The 27,235-nt window shown below is 41.7% G+C and overlaps 1 protein-coding gene and 1 long non-coding RNA gene across 2 annotated transcripts in view; one reads left to right on the top strand and one right to left on the bottom strand.

The window, feature by feature from the left end:
• zswim5 (zinc finger, SWIM-type containing 5) overlaps positions 1–21,947 on the bottom strand; it is a 61,086-nt gene extending 39,139 nt beyond the window's left edge. Inside the window, exon 1 of the mRNA XM_069511070.1 lies at positions 21,325–21,947. Coding sequence (XP_069367171.1) covers positions 21,325–21,847 — 523 coding nt within the window. The 5' untranslated portion in view covers positions 21,848–21,947. The remainder of the gene's footprint in view (positions 1–21,324) is intronic.
• Positions 21,737–26,382, top strand: LOC138405072 (uncharacterized). The gene is made up of 2 exons (XR_011238738.1): positions 21,737–21,878; positions 26,198–26,382. It is a non-coding gene; the product is annotated as an uncharacterized lncRNA (long non-coding RNA).
• The last annotated feature ends 853 nt before the right edge of the window (positions 26,383–27,235 follow it).

The following is a 27,235-nucleotide window of genomic DNA, read 5'->3' as shown; positions in this document are numbered from 1 at the left end:
TGTCCTTGACTCTGAACATTGTTCATCATTCAAGGAAAGATGTGCAGGAGAAGACTTATGCTAAAAATAATCCAATTGCAGTTCTACCAAGATATGCAAATATGCGACAGAGGATGTTATTGACATGGGTCAATAAAATGTTGCTGCCACAAGGATTTGTGGGAAGTCATTATCTCCTATCTTTTCATAAAGAATGGTAGAGTGTAGCCTAAGCTAAATGACAAAGGAAGAAGTGAAGCACCTTTTCTTTGCATTTTTTTCATCTTTTGGGTAATTTCACTCTTCCACAGAAAAAGAAGACGACTCTGGGTAAAAGCTGTGCTTTCTACTGAAACTGAAAATAGGCAACACTTTACTTAACAGTGATGAACTAGAAACAGCGTATAGGTCTCTCTGGATAAGGGCCTCAACTAAGTGCTAAATGTAATGTAAAGTATGGTGATGTGCAGGGTAAATCTGTGATCAGACCCACTTTACCCACAGGGGCCATTAAAGTTTCATCTAATCAGACTCCCAGTGGAAATTATGGAGAGCATGTAGAAAGTCCACAGAGAAGTAGTCTTGTACAGCAATGAGTTTGTTATATGGATTTTGTATATTTCAATCATCTGTTTAGTTTCATGCTTTAATTAACTTGCTGAGCATAAATGTACTGGTTCATTTGGAAATGACATTTCGCTGCATTCAAAAGAATTTAGTCAGATTAAGCAAATGGAAGTCTAATCCTCAGTTCCTTCTGTAGAGTTTACACCAACAGCAGCAAAAAAAACCCACAAAAGATTCAGTGACATGTCTGAATCTTGGGTATAAGTCATAGACTGTATATACATGTATTAGTACAGAAGAGGTGTTTTCATTAATAAGTTGACTTAACTCTTGTTATAGCCTACATCATCAGATTGGGCAACACACTGAAGGGGGTAATCAAATACATGTAAGTACACATTCTAGGTGAAATACCTTTTGAGTCAGTGTTGTGTCTTATATACTATATTTGATAAGCCTTCAAATGGTATTCCTTCAGTATATTTCATCATCTCAGCAGTGCTCTGCAGCAACATGCCCATACCACAGAGGGCTGAAGACAGTCTACTCCATGTTTATTCTTAACCCTATTTGTAGGGCGGTTTGTCCCTTTAAATTGGCAGGGGGATTTCATATTCAGGTCTGACAGGATCATTTATTTTCATACACAATCACCAATATTCATCCACAGATTGGAAAAAACATGTAAAGATGACTTGACTCTGATACACAGACAGAAGTGGAGGGTGTGCCGTGCACACTCATGTGCTTCTTGTGTGCACAGCAGGCTGATCAGTGAAGGATGCCAGTGATGGATTGACCGGAGAAAACACCCTTCACAACCTCTCAGGTTTAGAAGAAGAGGAATCAAAGCAGGTGATAGGGAGGAAAGGATGGCGAGAGAAAGTCCTTGGCTTGGACTGTAGATATTAAAAGAAAGATATGGTGATGGTGGGGTGGATGTTTCACTTTCTATTATATTCATCAAAGAACATGACACACTAACACATGTACACACATGCAATGGCTGACCACACTTGTGCATCTCATACACCAGCTCATGTGTGAATGGGAATATCTTTCCTTTGACACAAAAACATCCTGGTCTCAAGTGAACCCCACAGGGAACAAACACCAGAAACAGTACATACAGGGTGTGTGTGTGTGTGTGTGTGTCTGTGTGTGTTAGCCCTCTTTGCAGCTCAAGTATCTTCTGTTGTATCTCTTTTAGAAAAAGGAAAACCCCATTGACTCTTATTCTATAATAGGAAGTCAATGTGGTGATCATTAGCTAGGAACGAAACACCACTCAAAGCAGTAGCAGCAACATGGACCACAAAGAGAAGCTCTAGGTTTTCAAGCTGTGGGGTTGGGCAGGTTCAGAGAGAGAGAGAGAGTGTGTGTGTGTGTGTAACGTGTTCATGTGCATGTGTGCCCATGTGTGAGAAAGAGCGACCGATTCAGACACTCAGATCTTACAGTTGCTTTCTAGTGTCATAAACACTCCCTCTCTTTGCTTTGAACTCAATAGAAATGTCACAGTAGCCTGTCCTATTGTGCACGCACACACACACACACACTAAATTTATGACAAAAGAAGAGGTCCTTTCAGTGTGAGGACCTGAGGGAGAAGAGACAGACGAACGGGGGAACTCCCCCTCAAGTTAGCAGACAGCTATGACACAGTACCGCAGGGAGCAGGGCAGGAGACATGACTACAAAGACACATGGAAGAAAATATTCATGTCTATTACACAGTGTTAATCAGTCTGGACAATTTCTGATGAATATGATCTCACATCTTCACGTGCAAGCTACAACCAGATGACTAATTCACCACATTAGTTTACAGCATAGCATGTTTGAAGCTCATTTCATTACAGAGCCACATGAAGCCCATTTCAGTGCTGACAAACTGCACCTGCCATAGCCATCACATGTAGCTTTTTGCTGCTGGTTTATTGGAAATGTTTCAGTGAAAAATACAGCCGATGAGAGCAGCGAGGCTGATGCTACATCCACAATACTACATTCTCATTTGAAAACGCATCAACTCTGCTACGAATACGCCTGGCGCCCATGCTACTCAGTAGTTGGCGCGTAAGTATGGCAGGGGTTTAAAACCGATACAGAGTCATAATGCTTGTGTGGCCGGAGATATTTTTAGTTTGAAAGCTCCATTTTCAAACTTAGTAGTAGTATGGATGTGTCTTAAACCACAACAACCAAGTTGCAGGGCTGTAAAACCAACACAGACAATTGAGAGAGGCTAAAGGTGAGGGGGACCGATGAGGGGTGCGTGATAATTCATTCAAGTATATAATATATCAAAACATTTTTTTAATCAAATTTTATAATAGAAGTACTTATAATATATGATACAATATATGTAGAGCAGTCTTCCTTTGGGGCCCCTGAAATGCAGTATCCCACCTTTTTTGCCCTCACCTGACTAGGTTAATAAAGTATTCAGCTAATCCAGAGCTTGCAGACCACACCTGACTTAGCTAATCAGTTATGGGTTAAGCAGGAAGAGATGATAAAATATTTAGGGCAGGTGATTCCACAAAAATACAGATCTGATTGTAAATCTGACTGTAGAGGATGGTGGATAGTTATGTGGCACCTTTTAAAACACTGTTGTGAAAGAGCAGGTCATGATATAAAAGCACAGCCCTGTTCGCTGTTCGATTTGTATTTATAATAAAATGTTAAAGTTAAATTATGGCTCCAACTTTATTTTAACGTATTTTACTCTTCCAATTAAATTAATCATGTCAAAAAAGTTTCTTTAAAAGGTTTAATTGATTATCAGAATCATTACCATTCAATTTTACATTATTTCCAAGATTGATTGAGTAGCAAATAGTTTTGCATTATTCAAGATGCACCATGCAAAAACATGAGTAATTGTAATTAGTAAAAAATCTAGGTGTCTTAATCACGTTATGCAAATGCAGATCATGAGCTTAGGAACTAATCCAACCAAGGCCTTTATATTAGAGTTCCCACAGTCAGATTGTTGCCTTAATCTGATTACAGTCAAATTATTCAAGTGTATGTAAATGTCCTGATCCAGATCCCATCGTTTTGATTTAAAAGAAAAACAGACGAGATTCTTCCAGCATCAGCCTTTATTTTTTGGCCTGGAGGACCAGCAGTGCTGCCCCTCCATATTTAAAAAGATGTCACAGGGTTCATCTCTGTTTCTTGTTGCCATGGGAAATGCAGCTTCCTGTGATAATAAAATGACTGGTTTTCACTAAGAGCCAACAGCATTTTGAGCCGGTCCTGGCAGGCCCTGCGCGGCCTTTCTTGGCTTTTGGAAAAATGACTCTTTGCTGGCTTTGTGGTGTGTGTGATATCAAAAGCATTCTTCCAACCCCTCTACTCACCAGTCACTGCTGCTCTGCTGCCGTGTAGTGAGCTGGTTGTATCAGTCACCTGGCAGCATACTAAAAACGTGTACATGGTTGTTAATTCGGAGACTCAAAGACTCAAAATACTGAGTCAGACAAATGGAGCCTCCACTGAGTAGCACGCATAGCAACCTCATTTTGAAAAGCCACAGTGGGCTGCTTCAGGTTTCATTTGTTGATTTGCGTAATTCTTCAGGCAACAGTAAAACACTGGCTTTAGGGAAGAAACACTGGACTCTGCAAAAGCCCAACTTGAAGGATGCTTTGACTGTGGAGACGAGGTGAAAAAAGGAAAGAAAAGAGCAGGAAGGGGAGGGTCTGATCACAGCCTTTTAGTTTTCCCACCACGACACACACACACACACTGAGTGCCCCAAGGCCTCAGTAACCATTGGCTTCCAAATGAAATGGTCTTTGTAAGTTAAAAGGTGTGCCAGACTCGGCTATAGACCCCTGCAACAAAAGCAGTGGTTAAATAGCATGGGAACCCCCCTAGGGGTGTAGGCCAGGGTCAGTTAGTGTATACAATATGGGTAGGAGGGCAAGGGTATGTGTGTGTGTAGTTAAATATTGTTAGTTTAGTCTATATGGGGACAAAATTGAGACTGTACTAAATCTACAGGGTTGTGTGTGTGTGTGTGTGTGTGTGTGTGTGTGTGTGTGTGTGTGTGTCGATGTGGTTTACGAGTGTTTGGGCTGATATCCTGGCAGCCCCAAGTGAAGCAGCTGATAGTTATGTATATCAACAGGCATCTGTTACTGTGGGGTCTCTGCTGTTTTCTGTCATGACCCTAAAACCCAGGCAGTGCCTGCTCGCTGCATCCCGCACAGCCTCTGCACAGGGTAATGGACCCTGGTTATGATAGTTGAGCCAGTATATTCAAAATGACGGAAAATATACAATTCGACTTGCATGTTGTAGTTTTTGCATATTTTCTTTTGAGGTCCCATGCTGCACTGAAGCTCAAGTAGGTTGTGACCATGGTAGAGAATTAAGGAAATAAAGAGTCGGATACTTTTCTCAGGAGTTTGTAGAAAATCAAGCAGATGTGAAAGGGAGTGCATACTGGATTTAAATCCATCCAGTGGCCACAAACAAGATTTCAAATCAATGTTAATGTTGCTCTGTGACTGCTGGATGTGTAAAAAGGAATTGTTTGGTAAGACATTAGCTATACTAACATTCCATATGTTGCATTCAGCTAGTTCCACTTATTGACACTCATATTAGCCCATCATGGGCCACATATCTGTAGGTTTAGGCTTTAGAACATTTTGTCTACTCTCCGCTGTTGTTTTTGATGATGATCTGTTCATGATGCAACTTAAGGCGTGAATAAATAATCACACAGTGACTAACATATTTGGAGGCTCAAAAACAAAGGGAACATACTAATCAAATACTAACTTAATCAATCAACAAAGCACTTCTCTTAAAAGGTTGAAAAGACAAAACAGCTGGATTCAAAATTGGATTAAATGTCTTTCACCAAAAGCTCATCAGCTGCAGAGCAGCCGGGTCAGGTCAGTGAAACTCAATCTGCACGACTCTGGGATACGCTCCAACTGCAAAAAGGCTCGTGCTGAAAACAGGCTGCAATCAGCTGCTGTATGCAGGCAGCCACCGTGCATTGAGTTGGCTTCATCATCACAATCAGTTGGAAGGAAAATTCTCTACCTATGACGGGTTTCACTGAATTTAAAACGTCTATTGCTTTTCCAAAAGTTTTTATCATTGTTAATCCTAATCTTAAACCATAAATCACAACAAAAAGTGGCCCGGTCACAAACACAATCACTTAATGACGCACTGCAAGGAAAAAGTCAGTCTTGGGCTCTAATGGACAGAGGAAGGAAAGAAAGGAAGGAGGGAGAGAGGGATAACACAAAGGACAAAGAGGCCAGGTCGAGGCTATGTAGCAGCTCTGACGCTGAGAGAGGACACAAGGACGCCAATCAGAGAGAATTATCCAGACAAACCCTATGCAATCACACGGCTATTCTCCCCCACTGCTAAATCTTTTCACTTTTCTTTTATCCATCTTATTCTCCTCTCAGCCACTCGGAATGAAGACAGGAAAGATGATTAAGTCTTGGACATATTAAAAGCAGTGAATTCACCTCAATTCAAAAGGGGAGCAGGCAAAGAGCAGGAGAGGTGGGCATGAACAGGGTCGAGAGTGGGTGTTCATGGGTGTCAATGAAGATGACAAAATACAGGTTTAAATCAGCTCATTTGTGACTCTGCCATCAGAATATAACGATTCTGAACAGTGTGACACCAGCAGGAGCAATGAACGAAGCAATTAACAAGAAGAGGACAACTATCTAAGCTTATATCTTTTAGGGCCTGTGTCTTTCATCTTTGCTTTCCTTTCTGTGGTAGCATTCACCCGTAAAATGTATATCACTGCGCTTTGGAATGTCAGTCACATGAAAAACTACACATTTGAAGATGCAAGTTTAGTCTCTAGGAGGGAACAGGCGTTTCTTTTACTAATTTTCATATAGAAAACAACTGGCAGATTTATCAATAATGAAAATCAATATTGAGCTCCATGTTACAGTCATTTACCACATTGCAACCAATCCAAAATACACTTTTTTAGAATGTGAAAATGCTTTTATTATCTTCAATATCAGCAAGTAATGGATTTTTTTTCAAATGAATAAAAAAAAATGTGTTGCATATGTACGTTTCACAGGTTTAGCTGACCAATGGAAGGACAGGTCAAGCATCAACCAATCAGCAAAGCCTTCTGGGAACCTGCAGATGCCTCTGCAGTAGTGGAGGAGGAGAAAAACTTGAAAAATATTGAAGTGCTTTTTGGTGTTAGAAGCAGATGAGATAAGATAGCGTTTAATTACTTCTTTCATAAGCACAGCTTTAATCCCATTGTTACAGCAGTGGTGTTTCATCCCACTGATAACTCACAACACTTTGAACACTGCTTTACGCACACACAGACACACACGCACACAGTATATGTACACACACAAAGATGTCCTTTCTGCTGTCGTGGCAGAAAAAGTGCTTAGTGTGCCACAAACTCCTCTTTTTGAGGCAAAATTTAACTAGGTGAAAATTAGACTTTAAAATCAAAAAAGAAAAGAATACACAGATCAGGCTTTTGTGTGTTTGAGGCAGGAACAAAAAGTTAAAGAAGGGAGCAGAATTTCTGATAAGATTTTTAGCATTCAATTCAACCGAATTTACAAACGAATCAAACAGATCAAGGAAAGGTCAAAGAAATAAAACAACTTCAAATTTACATAATAAATGTAAATGGGATTTTACTGCAAGTAAATAGAGATACACTTAATTCATGATTTTCAGAATAAAATCTACATTTTGAAAACATTCACAGAAATTACACTTTTGGGACTCCTGGTTTACTGGACACAGCAAGACCCCCAGGGACTAAAGTACAACGTGGACCCCTGAACACACATGGACTCGCATAAACACAAATAGTGCAATGCTTCCCTGGTGTAAGGCAGTGGAGGAGGCACCTAATCCTGTTACACCGTGACAACTAGACACACACACACACACACACGCACACACACACACACACACACACACAGCAAAGTAAGTAGGGAATAATTCACAGCCTTAAAGTGGACATTTAGTAACCTATTATGTGCTTCCAGTGATGGACAGTTTACTGGCCTCATCTAAATTGACAGTTTAAGTGGTTTGGGTTCAAGCGTATTGAGGCCATCGAACATAGGTAATGTCTCAAACAGCTGCATTAGCCAGACAGGTTTTTACCCAGGATCCATTTGCTCATTACGTTATCTGCAGAAATATATTTACAGCTGTGAAGCCGTCTATCTGCTGGTGTGAGTGTGTCTGTCTGCTCAGCCTGCAGCAGAGTTCAGTAACAGCATTGGGCTCAGGCACAGTCAAGAATAGGAAATTATATTAATAAATGTTGTGCCCTCAACAATCAGACATGAATGCATCTGTAGGTCTGCCGGGTTTTTTTCTCGAATCAATTTTACATTAAAAAACTAGACTGTCGCCAATCATTTATTCATCAATTATTCTTCAAAGCAACAAGTCAAAAGACGTTGTACAGTTTCCTAAAGTTGAGATTTTCCTTGTCTGTGTTCCATAAGAACTAAAACTAGTAATTTTGTGATAAGAGGATGTCTACATGCGGCTCAGATTCCATCTCATGATATTTCCAAGGCTCCATTCCCATTTGGAAACCTTGCTGTAATCATATTACCCTAAGTGGCAACCAAATAGAGCCCAAATTGTAAAAAAATAAAATAAAATACTACCACAAATAGCTAAACTGCTGTGGATGGAAATTTTGACAGTAAATTTGTTTTGCTAAAAAGTGGGTTTCAAAATTCAACAGTGAACTATGTGCATTTATTGTCCTCGCAACTCAATCATAAACAAACCTCCTGAATGTTTGACGTCAACTGTGACTGAAGCTGAAACATCGATTTAATTTAATAGGATAATCCACAGAAAATCAATCAGCAACAAAAAAATTGTTTTATTAGTTTTAAGTGAGAGTAAACTAATATGCATTCTGGGAAATTTCAATGGGCATTTTATGAAAGAGATGGTTATTCTAGATTGTTCTATCTATTCTTAGTTGTAGCCACAGTTGTGGTGGACACATTAAATTAATGTATCTCTTCTTATCGGGTAGAGTGAAGGAATACAACCTTGACACAAAACTTACACCTGAACTTGACAAATCATTTTAATTCATTATTTCATTGACCAGCTCCTCTACGTTGACATTAATTTCACGATGTCTATTGATAAAAAATGTTTCTTCTTAAGTGAGCATTAGAACTTTTTTTAATTAAAACTGAGAAATCTACACCGGCAGTGTCCAGTAGCTTAATAGACCTTTAGAATTGACACTGAATGGATACCAGGCTTTTAACAGTGTAATAAAATTGGACAAAGACAGGGAGGAGAAAAAAAAAAGTCCTCTGTGTCTATCTGCCTGTCTGTCTCCTCTATCTTTGTTTGGGTGTAGCAAGGGTACAGCAGGCTGGTTGGGGTGAGGAGGGTGTGTGAACAGACGAGCCAGAAAAGGCCACAGAGACACTTAAAGTGGAGGAGGCCAACATTTGTGTGTGTGCATGCGTGTAAGAGGGTGAGAGGTCTTGACCAGACTTATCCTCACGGCTGTTGACCACATTAATCATGTTGCATAGAGGAGTGGTGTGTGTGTGTGTGTGTGTGTGTGGCTGCACTTGACTGCTCCTATCAATTCAATTTCATTCCTTCCTCTGCTCCCTTCTTTTCTAAGGGCAACCCCCTTCCCCCACCACAGGGCACAGTGGTAGTCTCTCTCCCTCTCTCTCTCTCTCCCTGTGTGTGATGGACTGCTGAGAGCCTAATGAGGTCCCACCCTCCTCTTTGGCTTTTTCTGTGACTGCTGAGTGTGTGTGTGTAAAGGGGGAGGGGAGAGCCAGAGGTGACAGATTCGTTATGTACTTCCCCTCTTCCTTGCTTCGCACCTTCTCACTCCCCCCTTTTTCCCTTTTCCTTCACACCCCCTTCTCCCTCTCTTCTGTCCCCTTCCTTCATCTGTTTTGTCATCCATCCCATCCCTGCCCTGGCCCTTTATCATCCTCACCTCCTGTCCTCCTCCTCCTCTCTGCAGTCATCTTAACATTCATTTGTTGGTGAGACTGCAGCCTAATGGGCCATAGCAGGTTTTCCACTAAAGAAACCCACACAGAGTGCTGTTAATAGCGAGCAGGAAGAGAGGGAAAGAGAAGAGAAGGAGGGAGGCAGGCAGAGAAGGAAAGAAAGAAGGGGAGCGTTGAGGAAAATAATGTCCAGAAAAGGTACAGGGAGGTGATTCGTGTCAACATGCCATGCAATTAATAAGTGCTGAGGAGCCATCTTCCTCTCTTCAGTCTGATAGGATGATGGATCTGTCCAACCAGCTGGTCGCCTGGCTTGTTTATAGAGCTGCATGACCCACCAGCCTCTTACTGAACAGATAGGTGAGTCACACTGAGGGGAACGCGGCATGACATGATTCTTTCCTCTTCCAGCTGGTTTAGAGATATATGGATCAGATTATAGTTTCAATTATTCTAATAATTTGATATTTAGATATGTACAGGTTTTTCAGTCCCAGTTAAACATGCTAAAAAGGTGATTGACAACTATCCATTTACAAGAAGAGGAGTATTCCTTTCGGAGAAGAAATGAGCGTGTTCACCTGGATGATCCCGAAGCCAGAGCTGAAAAAACCTGTCTCTACTGCAGAGTCATTTGAGCCCAGAGTGAATGACGATCCATTCACATTGCAGACAAAAGCCAGATGTTACTGTCTATTAGTTGTGGCGCTGATATGCTGTTTATACAATTTTCAAGTCTCTATATTGGTTGAAATACATTAGCATGCAATTGTTAAAACAACAAAGATGATTTTATTTTCAGAAATACTATGAAAATCAACTGAAAGCATTGTCAACGAATTCCCAAAAGACCTTCATATTTACACTTATATTTTCTGGCCTCATTTTGAACCTTTATTTCACATAGCAGCTGTAAACAATGCTATAGAGATAAAGTGGACCTGAATACTTGAAGCAAAGAGAAATGGGAGCGGTTGAGATTTTTTTGAACCTACAGGGGGCAGGTCACATTTCAGATTCATACAGTGAACGACTCAGAATACTTCATCCACACAGGAGGCCCTGCTCCATTTGCTAATGCACACTGACAGTGTGAATCACCATAATAGGGGACTTGGTTGCTAAGTGATATAATTATTCGTACTTTTAGCACTAAGTGCTTCCTTTAAAGCCTCATCCACACATTTGGGGAAAGGGATTGATAGAGAGAAAGAGAATGACAAAAAGAACAGAATGACCAGGGACAGACAAACCTTCGCAATCAACATCGATCCAATCACTCGAATAAATCAGCGCTGACAAATTACAAATTAACTATTAAAGACAGGAATGCAGGTAGGGACAGATGAATGGTTTTCATTTGAAAGGACCACGACACAGCTATAAAGAGATGGCCATGACAAAACCGAGTTGCACATGTGCAGAACGGAAATGGACATGCAGCACGGTTGTTGACTCTCATTTCCTGAGATCAAAGACGACCAAATGTAAGGAAAGAGTTCCTAATCCAACCATGATGGTTATTTCACACACAATGGAGTCCTATGGGCCCTCGTCTGTCTTGTTGGCAATAATAGCTCTGTTATTGTGAGGGCCTTTGAGTGCTGCAGAGATGAGGGAAGCACGTAGGATACAGGCACTCACTGTAATACACAACCATGTGTCGACTCAAAGAGAAGAGTGATGACTATCTGTGTCTGATCTCTGTGATCTACGACTGGTCATTTCAAGTTGAGATGGGCAACACACTAATGCAGCGAATTCACTGCATTCAAAGGAACAATGGAGATCATCCGCATAGAGATCAAGAAACAGGCAGGACTGGCTAACACAAAGCAGGGCATTATGGGAACAGAAAGAAGAGGAATTTCAATTAGAAGTGACACTGAGTAGAGCACCATGTTCAAGATTCCACAGATGTTGATATAGGAAAGATGATCACATTATTTTGAGGTTCTTTAAAGTGGCTGCTTTCAATTTGCCGCCATACACAGTGTTATGGTTTCATGCTGAGCGCAACTGTAATATGTACAAGGTCACAGCCTTCACAGTGCAGTACCCCCAAACTGGTTCCACTGGTATTTGCTCTGCCACACAGATCAAACTAAGTGCCCACAGCAGACAATGCTGTGCTGTGTAAAAGGTCAAATATAATCTAATTGGCTCTGAGAATCCCTGATCTTTTCAGTGCTATGCTGTAGTCTCTGTGTCTGCTCTTTGACTGCTCTCTTAGCACACAGGACGAGTGAGACAGAACGCCTGCCCGGCAGAAAAATGAATTAAAAAAGAGATACAATCTTTGGTGTAGAGTCAGGACAAGCTATATTTGACCAGCTGAAACTAAAAATACACAGATAACAACACTGAAGTGTTTGCCTGTTTGTAATAATCTTGATATCAGCCATATCTATCATTTCTGTCATTCTCATGGCTTGCTGTTCTCAAGCAGTGGGAGCAGCAGCACATTTCTGGTATACCCTGACAGTACTATAGATAGACTTTTTTTTATATCACGCTACCTTGATGTTTTCAGATGTTTTCAATTTAGGCAAAGTGCAGCAAGAATCGGGGCAGTTAAGACAGGTCGTATACTTGGTTCGTATAGGCTCTGGAAGAGTCACACTCTACTGGATTATGCTGAGCATATTCTTAATGGAATAATTCAGCATTTTGTAATATATATTTTTCAACTTTCTTGTTGAATGATAGGATGACTACCACCTCATCAACTAATACGAAGGTTCAATCAGCAGCCAGTTAGCTTAGCATGAAAACTGAAGACACGCTAAATAGCTAGTTCAACATAAGTTTAAAAAGTATGCCTGCCAGTAAATCTACTTGTTTCATGCTAATGTTTGTGAAGGTTTCTGGTACTGAGTGGACTTTGGACACAGCCTTGTTTCCAGTCTTTAGGCTTTGTTGGGCTAAGCTTTGCCTGGCTTTAGCTTTATATTATCATAAAGGCATGTGAGTGGCACCAGTCTTTTAAGCAAACAAAACAAAGTTCGTACATTTGCAGTTCGCAACATGGCAAAATATACTATTAAAATAAATACAGCTAATGAGGCATGGAAAAAGTATATTGAGTATGATCTGTATAAAAAAAAGGTAATCCTGTACTAATCTGAACATTATTAAATGTGTAATGTAATGTTTCACTTGTTTTTTCTAGCTGGTCCTATGTTCTGCAGTTCATTTTTATTTGAAAAGCTGCAACCCAATAGAAATATCACTGCAGGAACGTCATGGGAAAAAAACAAACTATCCCTTTAAGTTTGAAGGCGCCTCCAAGATCGCCTGAAGCCAATAGAAGGGAGGAGAATAGAAGACACACACCTTGAATGTGAGTTACGCTTGAATGAGTTTCATCCAACCATCAAGTAATCAATAGCTGTACAGTGATGAACAGAATAAAGCTGCTGTTTCTTCTTCTAACACCAATTTAAAAAAAGAGGAAGGAAAATGGGTTGGGGGGGTCAATAAAATGAAGGCCGCTTTTATGTTTTTCGTCTGGGTTAAACTGGCTTTTGGCAAAGACTGAGGTTTAAACTTCCTCAAGTTCAAGACACTTACTTCATCTTTGGCATGACTAGTTAGGCTTAGGTTGGTGCATGTGCAAATTCACATAATGAATCCCATCGTCTACAAATAGGTCTACCCCCAAGAGGTTTTCTTTTTTTTTTTGAACAATGCTACCTGTCACTGCTTTCCTCCCCCATTTAAGTCATCCTGGATTTCCCCTCCTGCCATGTTCCTCACCCCAGGCATTGCTTTTATTTTTTCGGAAAATACGTCATTTAATCTCATGTGGTTTAGGAGATAACTTTACATGAAGTGGTCTGGAAAATATAGTATTTCCCTTCTATCAAAGATCCCTGAAGCTGATGAGGCTGACAGAGTTTGATTTGGGTCTGTTTTGCATTTAAAATACCCACTTCCTCTCCATGTCTGTCCATTTCTGTGCTTTCTCCCCAACATTTGTTCGGCAATTACAACCTAACAAGGCCACGATAGTTCAGTGTGCAGGCCTCGGCCTTCTCTTTTAAGTCCTGCCTCTCCCAGAAACACAGACAGGGGCCAAATGTGTTCCATGGAAAATACACACACACAGGCCAATAAAAGACAGGTGTGGAACAGTGTAATAACTGAATACAGCCGGTTGTCAGCTTCAAAAGCTAAAAGGACAAGGCCACCATTGATCTCTGCTGATAACCGAACACCCACCGCCCAAGGTAAAAGCACTAAAGGTGGTAGTGGGGGGGGGGCACACAAACCAACACGCAGGATAGTGAAGCAAACAGGACAGGAGTTGTTAAAAAAAGGAGTGTTTACTCTCTTTTTATTTTGTTGAGGGATGGCACTGAGCAAACAGCATCAACAGCAAAGGATGCCATTTTTATTATCGCAAACAAGTCCAGAGAGGAAGTGGCATGGCTGGAAATCGCAGCAAAAATGTCGCTCAAACACCTGAGCCCAGGTTTGAACAGAAAGCATATGAGGACAAAGAGACACAGGGAAGAAAAAAAAAGCTGCACATGTTGAAGGATACAACGAATAGAAGGGTTTAAGAAGAACATTGTGCTATGGTCAGAAAAAGTTGGTCTTGAGAATTTAATTGTACACTTCTACAATTATTTGACTTTGAAGAAATTATCAACATACTTCTTCAATAATTATGTGGAAATGTATTGGAATTTGTTGGTTTCTACATTAACAGTGTTGATACTGCTAATTTTCAGTTTTTTCTTGCTGGTCTTAACGACAGACCACTCGACAGGCACTCAAAATTGATCAGAAATTAGTGTTAATCAGCGCAAATCAAAGGAAGGTCACGTCACCATCACTGGACACAAGCATAAGAAACACGACTGAAAAAGAAGATTCCTATTCCTCTCCCAACATGTAAATGTAAGGGTCGCTTTGCTATCTGGTGGGGGAAACACTCGAACAACCACCTCTGATTAATGACTTTATATAATCAGTCATCACGCACACCCTCTCTCACACATGCATGTGAACAGGTGCCTCTCCCCTTGATGAATACAACAACAGAGCATCTTCCTAATGGCCTCATCTTTCACGAGCCTCTCCGAGAGCTAATAAGAGTGTGGGGACGATTTGTTTTACCGATTTTCTCTTTTCAAGTGTGGCGGGCGTGGAATTAATTACACTGATTAAATATTGTCTGTCTGTGCTGTGTGCTGGGGAAGAGCTGAGGGTGGACCCCGTGTGTGTGTGTGTGTGTGTATGAATGCCTGTGTGCGCTAAGTGGCTAAAGTTGTGTCTCAGAATGGATTCTGCTGTACAAGAACCAATACACAAATGAATGCTCATACATAGCTATACCTCTGCAGTGAAGGTTAAAGCACTTACAAGTTGACAATTCTTTACATGACAGCAATGATGTGCATATAAGTCGCAAGAGCTTTTTCGTCGAGCACTTCACTAAACCAAGTTAGAAATGTGGTTTACAACAAAAACTAGAAGGCGGAAATCCAAATAACATTCATTTACATTAACAGGATAAAAGACAATGTAAAATGTACTAAACAGTAATGGATGGGTGCAAATCTCAGCCAAGGCCAAACAATTACACACAGGTATGTTTATAGTTTTTACAATAGAAACGTTAAGGGAGAAAAGAAGTCGTAGTCATAGATTACAGCAACATTAACATGTCTGATCACAACATTATTTCCTGAGAGGGGGTAACAAATATACATATCTTTCTCTAAATAGGAAATTACCTCTATAAATGAGATTTCGGGGATATCCACAGCCCTTATAGAAAAATATATGTATGAAATTAATTTAGATACAATGAGACTTAAAGCAAAAGAACTAACATTTTTAAGGTGGCTTTACTTACCTTTTTGGGCACTTGATTAAGTTATTAAGTTACTGAGATAGCAAACGTACACAGCAGATACTGAGAAACTTCATCATTAATTCTTTCAGTTGTTTCTGTCCATCTGACAAAACAACATACATGGTCATTTACTCCTGGGGTAAATATCAGGCCTTTTACATGCTAAATGCACCACTGTGTTCACTGTATGTCCATAACTGTAAATGACATGGCAATTTCATCCTCTATCATTCTCCAAATTGCATGTTGATGTCATATATATTTGGATTCTATCAATGTCTATTGATAAATAACTTCAGACTTTTTCAAGTTCCCTGACTGGGACCAAAGAGCAAACAGTGCAAAAGAGCAATAATATTCATAGAGTATTATCTGCTGACTCATACAGAGGTCTGACGTGTGAAATGTATTCAGTTTCCCAGAAAAACATGAGCCAACATCCTATCGGTGTGGTAACAGCACAGAGGCTCACACTCGGAGCACTGCTGTCAACTGTCTGACCTCTTTCTCACTCAGTATCAATGACTGACTCTCTCCAGCTTCCCCCCTCGGTCCTCTCATCAAAACCACTCACACTTCCTCAACCGGCTTCAGTCGAAATGACAGCAGGAAAGTAAAGAAGAAGAAAAACTTTAAGATCTCTCTTTGGCCGACTAACAGCTCTTTGTGTTTGCAGGAGCCTACAGACAGAAAAAGATTGAAGGGCGAGTCATCTTTGACTGATGTAAGCTACAGAGTCATAAAGGGGGAGTGCGTGTGCACAGCATAAAAGAGGTTGAAACATAACTAACAGACATGAAGCTACGTAAAGAGATTCATGAATGAGTGATAAGCAGTTAAGGAACGAGAGAAAGAAAAACAAAGAGGACAAAGTAGAAGTAAGAGCAGGAGAGCGTCAAGAGATGAGAACTGAGCGGTGTAAGCGCACTCTGCCCTGAGAGAAGAAAAACTGGGAGGTGAATCCACTCATCAGTCACATTTGAGCAACTGATGGTAACAACATGGAACCCCCCCAGCCATTCTTATACGGGAAATCACATTTGAGGATACCCTAGTGAGACCAGTCACCAACGCCTCCAGACACACACACAATTATCAGACAAAACAAAGACATATTTCCAGCAGTGCCGAGAAGTGCCTCTGACTAAAGGACTAATTCCAGAACCTGAGACGTTTGCAGTGAGAGAAGCATCACAGGAGTGTGTGTTTTCCGCCCACTGCCCGACTCTCCCATACAGTTTAATCCCGTTCAACTTTGCTGCTTCGCTTTGTCACTGGTGCTTCAAGAGACGTCGGGGACCCATTACAGCTTTATGTAACGTCGTGGAGATGAAGGACGTGCACACACATACGCGCAGATCCCTCCCACACACACACACCTCTTTCTGTGAACAAGGGGGTTTTCTACAGCTGGGTAACAAAGCATGACCCAATAATCCCAAAGCTTGACTCAAAGCTAAAGAACCCCACCACCACCCCTCTTCCCTCCCTCCTCTTATATCCCTTCCTCCCGCTCTCTGAGGACTTTATAAGGCTCTGGCAAAGTGGGCGCACGTGTGTGTGTGTATGTGGTGTGTACAAGATGGGTGGGGGGGGTTACAAATATAAGCACGCTTAGCTTTGATTATTCTAATTATGACTCGGAGCGAGGAGTAGATTATTATGAACACATGGGCAGACTAGTTGTTGATGAGCTCACGTCCCTTCAGTTCCTCTGTTACCGTTACGAGGGGCCTTTACTGGTAATGTACGGGGCTGGAGGCCGTCTGAGGGACAACACGTCCCCTTTTCATTTTGTAACTGTTAACACACACAGATGCCCTCAATGGTAAATATTCTACATTTGTAATAAATTACTATCTTCTCATAAATCACCTCATTATAACCCAATTGCAAAAAGCAAGAAGAGATCTTATCTTGTGTTCATTCCATTTTTTCCTGAACATATGATATAACCTTGCATCGCTACAATTTATTTTGTCTTGCCTAAACCTTTTTCCACCATTGTGTTTCCAGCAGGCAACCGTTGTCCTCCTCCTTCCACACACCCTATAGTCGGGTCTTAAACTTTCCGTGACCCGGACACTGAATTCACAGAGTGCTGCAGAGTAGAAAAGCAGATCACAGACTCCCCCCATCACCACCACCACCAGATCCCATTAGTAATTACCTGAAAAAACAAGAGCAATTCCAGATCAGCCTCTAGGCCTTACCGACAAAGTGGGACAAAAACAAGTCTAAAGGGGAGTTTTACAGGAACAGGAGCGCCTGCTGGGCTTGTGATAGCTGTGAGGAATAATAAAAAAATGACATCTTATGATAGTCTAGCTCGTGATCTTATCGCTTGAGTGTCTTCAGTGTTTCTGGCTCTTTCTTGCATCACGGTTGTGTAATTTTGATTTCTCAATTCTCATTAAGTCAGATGTGCCCGACAACCGTAGCTATTTGTTAACCTTACAAATACCAGTGGGAAATTGTGGTTTTAACTTCCTTAAAAGTCACAAACACAATACAGAGCTGGATAACAACTCAAGCCGACACATCTCAACTTGACACTGTCCACAAAACTACCATTATAGTTGTAGCATTAAATGCATCAGCTCTGCTATACACCATGCATCCACACTACTCTGGAGGTTTAGAGCTAATTAAAGATGTTTGGAAACGATGACACTGACAACGGCTCGTTGATTGGGTCTTTTCAATCATGGCATAGCCTGTGCTGCTCCTTCCAAAAGAGAACGCAACCTGGATAATCAATTACAAACTGTTATGCGGTTAAATTCTGTATTTTATGATGTTACAACTGCTCTCGTGTGTTGGACAAGTGCTATTAGTTAAGTAATCTGGGACAATTCTACAATAACACTGTTGTAGACAGTGTACAATAGCATGCACATGCCCAGTGTGTGCGATTGGTTAGTTGATCTCTGTTTGGCTTGCTAGTATGGACAGGGATTAGACATAGATCGATTTATTTAGAAAATTATATTTTCTCAAAAGTGACTCAAAAGAAAAGCTCTTTGCAGGTCTAACTTAATAACGATGCACACCACAAGGTTCAAAGGTTTAACACCAGATTTTCAGCCTGCGACTCAGAGATGCCATATTTCAAACCATGCATCAACATGCATGTGTCAGCACGCAGCCCGGTCTCATTCCTAATCGCTCCTTGGCAAGTTCCTATTACAGAGTACATGAGGCACCTCCATCCCCCTTTCTTAAGAACAAGCACTGCCACTATTTTAAGTGGTGATTATATTGTGCCATGTCAGGTGAAAGCAGTCTTAAGACTGTAATTTACAGGTGTGGAACACGATCCGTAATGAGCGCATTGTGTATAAGCGCCGTGCATGGTTGATCAACCTATCTTAAGCCAGCTCTGAAAAGAAAGAACGAACGAATGAAAGAAAGGAAAAAAAACAATTGTTCTGATAAGCCAGTCAGTAAACCTGACAAAGTAAACTGGTTCCCATGGTCCACAAAGTGAAGAACAAACCCAATCTTATCCTGGTGTCACACAGCTATGTGGCCCCTCTTGTGTTTTGTTGACAGATAAGCAGGACCATGTGCCCTGCCGGCTATGAGTGACCTTGGGGGGTTCGCTGGAGTTTGCTCACAAATGTATGTTTTTTTAAAATTTCCATACCATTTAAATTTTAACTGAAACCATTGGATATGGCATCCAAAATCACCAAGTGGCAGTTCTGCTGACTTTACCGATATTTCTAAATGGAGCTCTGTAGATGCACACAGCAGCATTAACAAATTAATTCCCTGGATCTACTAATCTGATTCCACCTGGGAGCATTAAGTTTATATGTTTCTGTAGAAGTGGTGGAAGAAATTCACCTCTGTTGACTTCTGCAAGCACCCTTCCCTCAACCCTTTGCATACTGTGCAAATGTGAGGCCTTGTGGCAATGGACAGGAAACAAAACAGTCAAGGCATATTTGACTTTAGAAACTACTTGTTCTTGCATACCAACTCCCTCCCTGCAGACTCAAACTGTCTCTTTCCAGATCTCTCCAGAAGTGGTTGTATTTACAACCTCCCAACAGCCAAACAACATAAGTCTCATGTAATGGTGAGAAGGGAAATATTCTGGGGTGTATAATTCTGTCTTGAGTTCAAAAAGCTACCGTTCTTGCTTCCAAACTTCATTACAGGAGTTTATCACCAAGATGGGAAACTTTTAGTAAGTAGCAATACATTCATAGAATAGCTCAGACTTTTTTTACCGACTGATCAGATGATTATAGTGAGCACCTGAGCCAGCCACCATAGGTCACGATTAATTAATCCGATCACTCATATAATATATTTCACTCCCGAAAACAATCTGCTTATTGATTAACACCCAACCTCCATTTCTTGTCAACCCTTTGCATACTGTGCAAAGACCTTGAGGCAATCCACACAAAACAACCAAAGCATGTTTGACTTTTAAAACTTCTTCTCCTTGCAAACCACAACATCAAATTAAAAAAAAAAAACTTTATCAACAGATCCCACTTTCATATTCACACGTCTCACATTTCATCGAGGTACATGGGGGAGGAATCGATGAGCATTTATGAGATGCAATTACATAGAGCAGTCAAAGCAGCAGCAGTCGACCCCCCTTGTGTCTTCTACACTGGAGCAACATGAAACCCCCCAGACAAGCTCCAGTGGCTCTCGCACCATATGGCCGCAGAAAAAATACAGCCAGTGACCATAAAAGGCAGTTTTTTTTCTTCTTTTAAACTATCCATCGGTTTCATCTCATCAATTTCCCTGGTGTCTGGGCTCGTTTGGTGAGCGTGAGGAGCGCAGGGGATGAAGCTAATGAGAGTGAATGGCAGAGGGAGCTTTGCGGAATGGCCCTTTGTTTGGAAACAGCCTCTCTCTCTCTCTCTCTCTCTCTCTGTCTCTGCAGCTCTGGAAATGCGAGACGCTTATCGATCATTTTCAACTGGAAGCCTTTTGTGCTGAGAGGCTGCGGACAAGCGCAGCCACACCGGATTTATACACAGTTTATATGTGATTCACTTAAAAAAATAACCCAACATTAAACAGTCCCGATGTGTGTCTGTAGGACCTGCGCTCTTTGTCCGGTCCGAGCAGCGAATAAACAAAACTGTGGGGGATTTCTCTCTCGGATTAACGCTGGATTAATCATAATAAGAGACCCAATAACCGCCTTTGTCTCCTGCTTAAGCCACCGCCAACCGACTGTGAGCCGAGAATAAACGACTTTTTCTCCGCATAAACACAAATAAAGTCCGGACGCTACAACGCTGGCTCTTTTGTATCCGCGTCTGTCACAGCCCACCTCCTCCTCCTCCGCCGGGCGCACAGCTCCAGCCAGCCCCGGCCAAGGAGCTCCGGAGGAACGGGGCTGGTAGTGCGCGAAACACGGCTTCTTGTATTTAAAACAAAAAAACAAAGCCCAAATTATACAGCGAGTAAACTGAAGGTAACACCGGGGAGAGACGCGGGAGCCAGCGGCTGAGCTCCGGAGCCACAATGGGAAGAAGCCCTTTAATTTTTAAACAGCATCTGGTCGCGGCTAAGCTAACAGGCAACCTCATCTCCGCTTCCCGTTTCACCCGGACCCGGGGTGGGAAAGAAAAATCAAACTCGTAATTCGACAACAAATGTCTCCTCTGAAGTTAAACTGAAATAAAAAGGGACAGAGAAGCAAGTGCAGCTTCATTTGCGCCGAAAACCGACGTTTTACACACTTTCCACGATAGCAGGGAAAACTTCCATCAATCATCGCCCGAATAGATCCAGCAGCCCCGGTGGTGACACCCGGGGACGGTCCGTGGTGTTTGAGCCGACAAACCCCACAGCGTCGCTTCTTTTACAGTATAATGTTCCACTTACCGACTTGTAAAACGTTTTCCACACAGCCGGTCTCCAGCAGCCGGATACCGCGGCGAAAAGGCAGTCCGTCTCCGGTTCCCACCGCTCCGGCTGCCCCCGCGGTAGCTGTCGTACCGGCGGTGGATCCTCCACCAGCAGCGGCGGTAGTTGCTCCGGAGCCGGCGCTCCCAGCGCCGCCGGTAGCCGCCACCGGACCCTCCTCGCCGGCGACTCGGCACTGAAACGACGAGTACATGCATATCTCCTTTTCGTTGCGGGGGAAAGACCAGTAGACGATGCGGCGCTGGACGGGCTCCGGGATCCGCTCGAAGCGCTCCTCAACTCTCTCGAAGGCCCACTTCTCCGCTACTGCCTTGGCGGCGCAGTCCAGCAGGGACTCTGGGGAACGATACCGGGAGCTGGGCATGCCGTGGCCGGGCCCCGGCCCGGGACCCCGCGGTGCAGGGCGCAGGCAGGGTCGCTTGCTGGCCGGTGGTATAGAGAAGAGGGGATGAGGCGGCTGTTCTCTGCGTCCTTCCGCCATGGCGAGCCGATCAACACTGAGGAGACGGACGGTGAGCGGACACCGAGCAGCAGGAAGACACACACACACACACACACACACACACACACCACATGCACACGCCCACACACACCACATGCACCCCCCACATACACACACACCACATGCACCCCCCCACACAAACCACACACGCACATTCACACACACACACACACACACACACACACACACACACACACACACACACACACACACACACACACACACACACACTGTCAGCCTGTGTCAAACAAACAATCAAGACTTCCGATTGAGATTTCAAAATAAAACTCGTTATTACCACAGTCTATGGTTATTACGAGTTTATCGAGCCTTTTGAATAAACACCAGAACAACAACCGAGATATTTCATTCCGAATGGTTTTGGTTTTGACACAAGATTGTATTTAATTTAGATCCATAGACTTTCTTCATCAACGTTTCTCACAAGATGTGAAAGTTGAAATTGTATTGTAGCAATCAATTTATTATTGTGCAATGAAAATTATGTTTTTCATATATTCTTGGATAACCTATAATATCAAAATTAAGAATGCTTCAAGGATGTGAAGATTAGATAAGATCAAATTTATTTTTATATATTTACTTAAACGATTATTGTTAATATTGATTGATCTGCAAACAATTAATCACGATATCCTATAAAAAGTCAATGGTAAATGGTTTGTATTTATAAAGCGCTTTTCTACTCAAAGTGCTTTACAGTACAGTTTTCCATTCACCCATTCACACACATATTCATACAGTGATCTATTAGCAGCACCTTTTTGTTCCGTGAGGGGCAATTTCAGCATCTTGCCCAAGGACACTTCGGCATGCAGATGGGGAAGAGGATCAAACTGACGATCTTCCGGTTAGAGGAATACTGCTCTACCCCTCAGCCACAGCCGCTCCAAATGCATCTTCACAGCGCTAAAAGTGTCGTCTCTACACAATAGCTGTTGATTTTGTTTCAGTCAATGGACAAAATTATTCATCATTTTAGTTGTAATCAATCTGAATGAAATCCAGGATAAAGCAAGCTGACCATGCTGAATAGTGTTGCTTAGCAATCCAGTACAGGAGCCCAGCAGCCCCTAGAATGGACAGAATAATGACATTCCTATATCTTTCCAGACCCATTCATATTTACAACTTACCAACAGACTAACAATAGAGGTCTGAGGTAAAGGAGAATATTCTTATGTAACCTTCCGTCTTGGGTTTCCCTCTCTATCGTTCTTCTTACTTCCATGCTTCTCTACAGGAGTTTGTTACAGAGACTTTTCCACTGGTCAAAAACCGCAATGACACCTGCTAAAAACATTTGGCAATTGTCTGCAATGGAATGGATTTAATCTGTATTCACTCCCAGTTCAAAAGACTGTAGATAGGTTTTAATCAGCTCCAATCAGCAGGGATGAAAACATGACACCCAGGTGAAAGTGCTATTTGGCATGACAGCAAGATGAGACAGCGTCTCAGTTGTGTTAGTGATGTCTCACACTGGGGGGAAAAGGAGTTAATCGTCTTTCTGCTAATTTTGGTGTGAAAGAGGTATAATAGGACGTTCTCGGGTCATAGTGACTGTGAAAGCATTTTGAAAAAAGCTTGGACCTTGAATTTGTCACACCCTCCTTTTTTTTAACCATTTTTCCAACACCCACTGATCAGATGGTTACTGTCGGAACATGAGCCAGCTCAACAAAGCTATTTCCGATTCAACATTTCATTCATCTTTATCCATTCTGACAACAATCAGGTATCGCTGCTCATTGATTATATACAATCTCAACTTCTTGTCACACTTGACAATATAAACCTAACACATAACTCACCAATGCCACACCCAGTTTGGATGTGGGTGTGGTATTGTTCTGGACCTGAAGATAATGTTTTGCATTGTGAAAAGTCAGCACTCTCCACAGCTGCAGCTATTTTTATCATCTGTTGTAGCGTGGCCCTGCCCTGTTGTTACTTCCACTGCTGGCACCATCTTCATGTGGCCCTACTACCATTGTCTTCTCACAGCCTTTTTGGACTATTAAGTCAATAGTATCAGTGATTAATTAGACTTGAAGAGAGGCACGGAGCACTTGGCATGCCAGCGGACAAACAAGTGCTCCCATTTTTTGTTACCTGTTTCTGTTGAGGAATATCTTTTATTCAAACACAAAAATATAAATCTCATACGTAATGTGTAAGATATTCAGCAATCGTTGGTTTGTTGGAATGAATGAGTGAGTAACAGCAGGACTTTTATTTTAAAAGTCAAATCTTTCCTTTTCCTGTTTCTGTGGCTATATGTCTGTGTGACTTGTTATGACTGAGCAGACAGAGCCAGCATAGAGTTGAGAGAGAGAGAGAGAGAGAGAGAGAGAGAGAGAGGGTCATTAAATTGTTGGTAGGTGGAGGATTTTACACATCACTAACCAACACAATAACAAAACACTCCAGTCTCCAATCAGCATGGCACTACAGCTCCTATTTTCTCTACAGGATTCAAGCATGCTTTATGTTCACATGACTAGTTGTTATTCACTGGTGGATAAATGAGGTGAAAATCATTGTAAATATCAATTAACATTAATAAGCCAACAAATTCTCCTGATGGTGTTTTCCTGTCATTTCCTTCTTGCTGTAAATCACTCGCTCGCTCCTTCACTCTTCCTCTCGAAGTGAAAGCAAGGTCCTTGATGTGTGAATTTCAGACTGATGCAGATAACGACCCCAACCTCTCCCTGCAAATCGCAATGTCACTGTTTTGCAAATTAAATTCACACCATCACGTGTCCTGTAAATATCAGCCACCCCCGTTCAGAGAATACACATTTGGTGGAGTGGGCGCAGCACTGCAGTCTGTTTCCCACAGCAGGCCACAGGGAGGGTTTGGAGCCAACTGTCAACTTAACAGTTTGGCTGAGGCTTATTTCACAAGGAGACTGAGCCTTCTGCTTGTATATTTGAGGCTACACCCACAACTTAAAGCCTTTCAAAGTAATTGTGCAATATTGTGGAGCTCAAATCTACAACGAAAGTTACTCAAAGTAAGTCGTACACGTGCAAACAGTTAAAAGTAATCTTGTTGCTGTCTATTGCATTTTGTAACTATAATGGTATTGTGGAAATATTGTAAAAGGTAGTGTATAATCAAGAGGAACCACATTTGACAGTTTTTGGATGAGATTTTAAACATCATTATCGTTTTATCTAACTTACAAACTTTGCTGTAGATCTAATAGTAAAGGATGATGCAGCATGTTGTCAATAGGGTATCCGAAAGGAACATGATTATCATAAAGTCATTTTCTACGTACACATGCACAAACTTGACAGTTATGACTGGGCTGTGAAATGAGAGGCAGATAAATTCACAGTTTTAAAGATTGTATCTGCTCTCTGCATCACTGAGTCCTCTACCTCTGCACCACCGCCTGCTAAGCTGTGATTTGATCATTTGCCAACACACATGCTGCAGATCTTTCTAAAACAATAGATTCCAGAGCGTGTTGCTGGATAAATGATATAATCCTGTCAAGCTGTCCGCTCTTGCGTCCACACTCCATCCACGCAATTATATGTTTGGTTTCCCACTTAAACTGTGTTCAACAGTGCGCCAACTGCAGGTTTGCCTTGTCTACCAAACTACTTAACACACTGTGCAATGCAGTTTATTCTAATATATTGTAGTGTTGGTGTATTTTCATCTGTATTTGTGATAGAGGTGATTGCGGTAATCAGAGGGAGCTTCAACCCCCAGAGTTTGCAAACTAAAGTTTGGCCAACAGTGTCTCCAAAAGTGTCAAGTTTTAAAGGCTGTAAAACTCTATAGTATTGTGGATAACACTAAAATGTATTACTGCACTTAGATTGATGATTTAAATGATACAGTATAACCACACTATGTTAAGTTGTAATCAATGTCTTAAAGGTCCAGTATGTAAGATTTAGGTGAAAGGGAACTATTGGCAGAAATTTAATGTAGAATAATCATCATTATGTTTTCACTAGTTCGTTTCATCTAAATTGTATGAATTGTAGTTTTCTTTACCTCAGAAAAGGCCCTTTATATTTAAATACTTTATATTTAAATACTTTATATTTACATCGAGGGGGTCCTCTCTAAAGAGGCCGCCATTTTTTTTACATTAGTCCAGACTGAACAAACTAAACACCTTTGAGTTTTTATGACAGCTAAAGGCTACCACAGGTTCTTTTTCATGTTTGGAAGGAGAGGGTGAGGTGAGGGGTGTTCAGCTGCAACATGCAACTTCACTAGATATCACAAAATTCTACACACTAAACATTTTAACTTTTCGACTGCTTTTTCAGACAACGCCAGAGATCGCCGGCAGTTTCTCCAGAGAAGGTGTAAGTGCGAACGCAAAAGTGTGAGTGAGAAGCTCTGGACTTTCTCGGCCTGGCCCCCAAGTGTAAAGTCCACAGAAAGTGCGTAGGAGCCAAAGTGAGAACACAGAAGTGGATCCCCCGCTAGATTCACCGCCAGCAAGAACAAATATTGCAGAATGAAAAAGTAGAGCCAGACACGTAGAAGACACCAATGAAGATGTCAAGTGAGTTTGTGGTGATAAGAGCCGACACCGGTGTCAATGTGCTGTAAATAAAATCACGTGATCTCGTCAGTGGAATTAATATCATTATGTTCTTCCTCTGCCTGCTGCACCAGCTCTCACCTGAATCCTGTGGAGGATTTGTTGTGTTTGAGCACAGAATCGTCTGCTGCATTGTGCATGTGTGAAATGTAAATTGTGGAGAAAGTCTGGACCTAATTCTCCAAAGATCCTCCACAGGACATGTCTGAAAATGGCTGTTGGCAAGTTGTCTTGTTGGAAGTTACTGTTGCTTGGGAAGACTGTGGGCCATGAGTGCAAGAAAGCAACATATATCTAGGGGATGAATGGTAACTGATTTGTATTCATATACAGCTGTCTTGTTGGCTTCTGTGCTAAGAGACGGTTACAGCTTGGATGGATGCACTGGATAGGCCTCTATTTGCTGCAGACGTTTTGTCATGTCCTTGTAGGAAAAGGTGTTACTGATAACATTAACAATGACTCTATTCAGTTCAAGTCTCCCAGTAACAAATGACTGTGACAGTGAGTCCTGGAAACTGATGCAGTTGATTGGAACTCTATGACATGTCAAAATGTCTGCTGTGAATCAGACTGTATGAGACAATCAGTAACTTGCACCGGTACTTGTGTTGGCTGGTGGGTTTTTCAGTGAGCTGCATTCAAACATTCACAAAACATAGGAAATTAAGGAATATAATAGCCACGTGATAAAACCACAACACAAAAGATTTAGTTTTGCACAAAGCACCAATTATCACTTAGCATGATGTGTTAA

The sequence above is a fragment of the Paralichthys olivaceus genome, chromosome 16 (genome assembly GCF_024713975.1).
Source record: "Paralichthys olivaceus isolate ysfri-2021 chromosome 16, ASM2471397v2, whole genome shotgun sequence".
NCBI lineage: Eukaryota > Metazoa > Chordata > Actinopteri > Pleuronectiformes > Paralichthyidae > Paralichthys > Paralichthys olivaceus.
The sequence above is the reverse complement of the archived record's forward strand: the minus strand, read 5'-3'. Positions and strand labels throughout refer to the sequence as shown.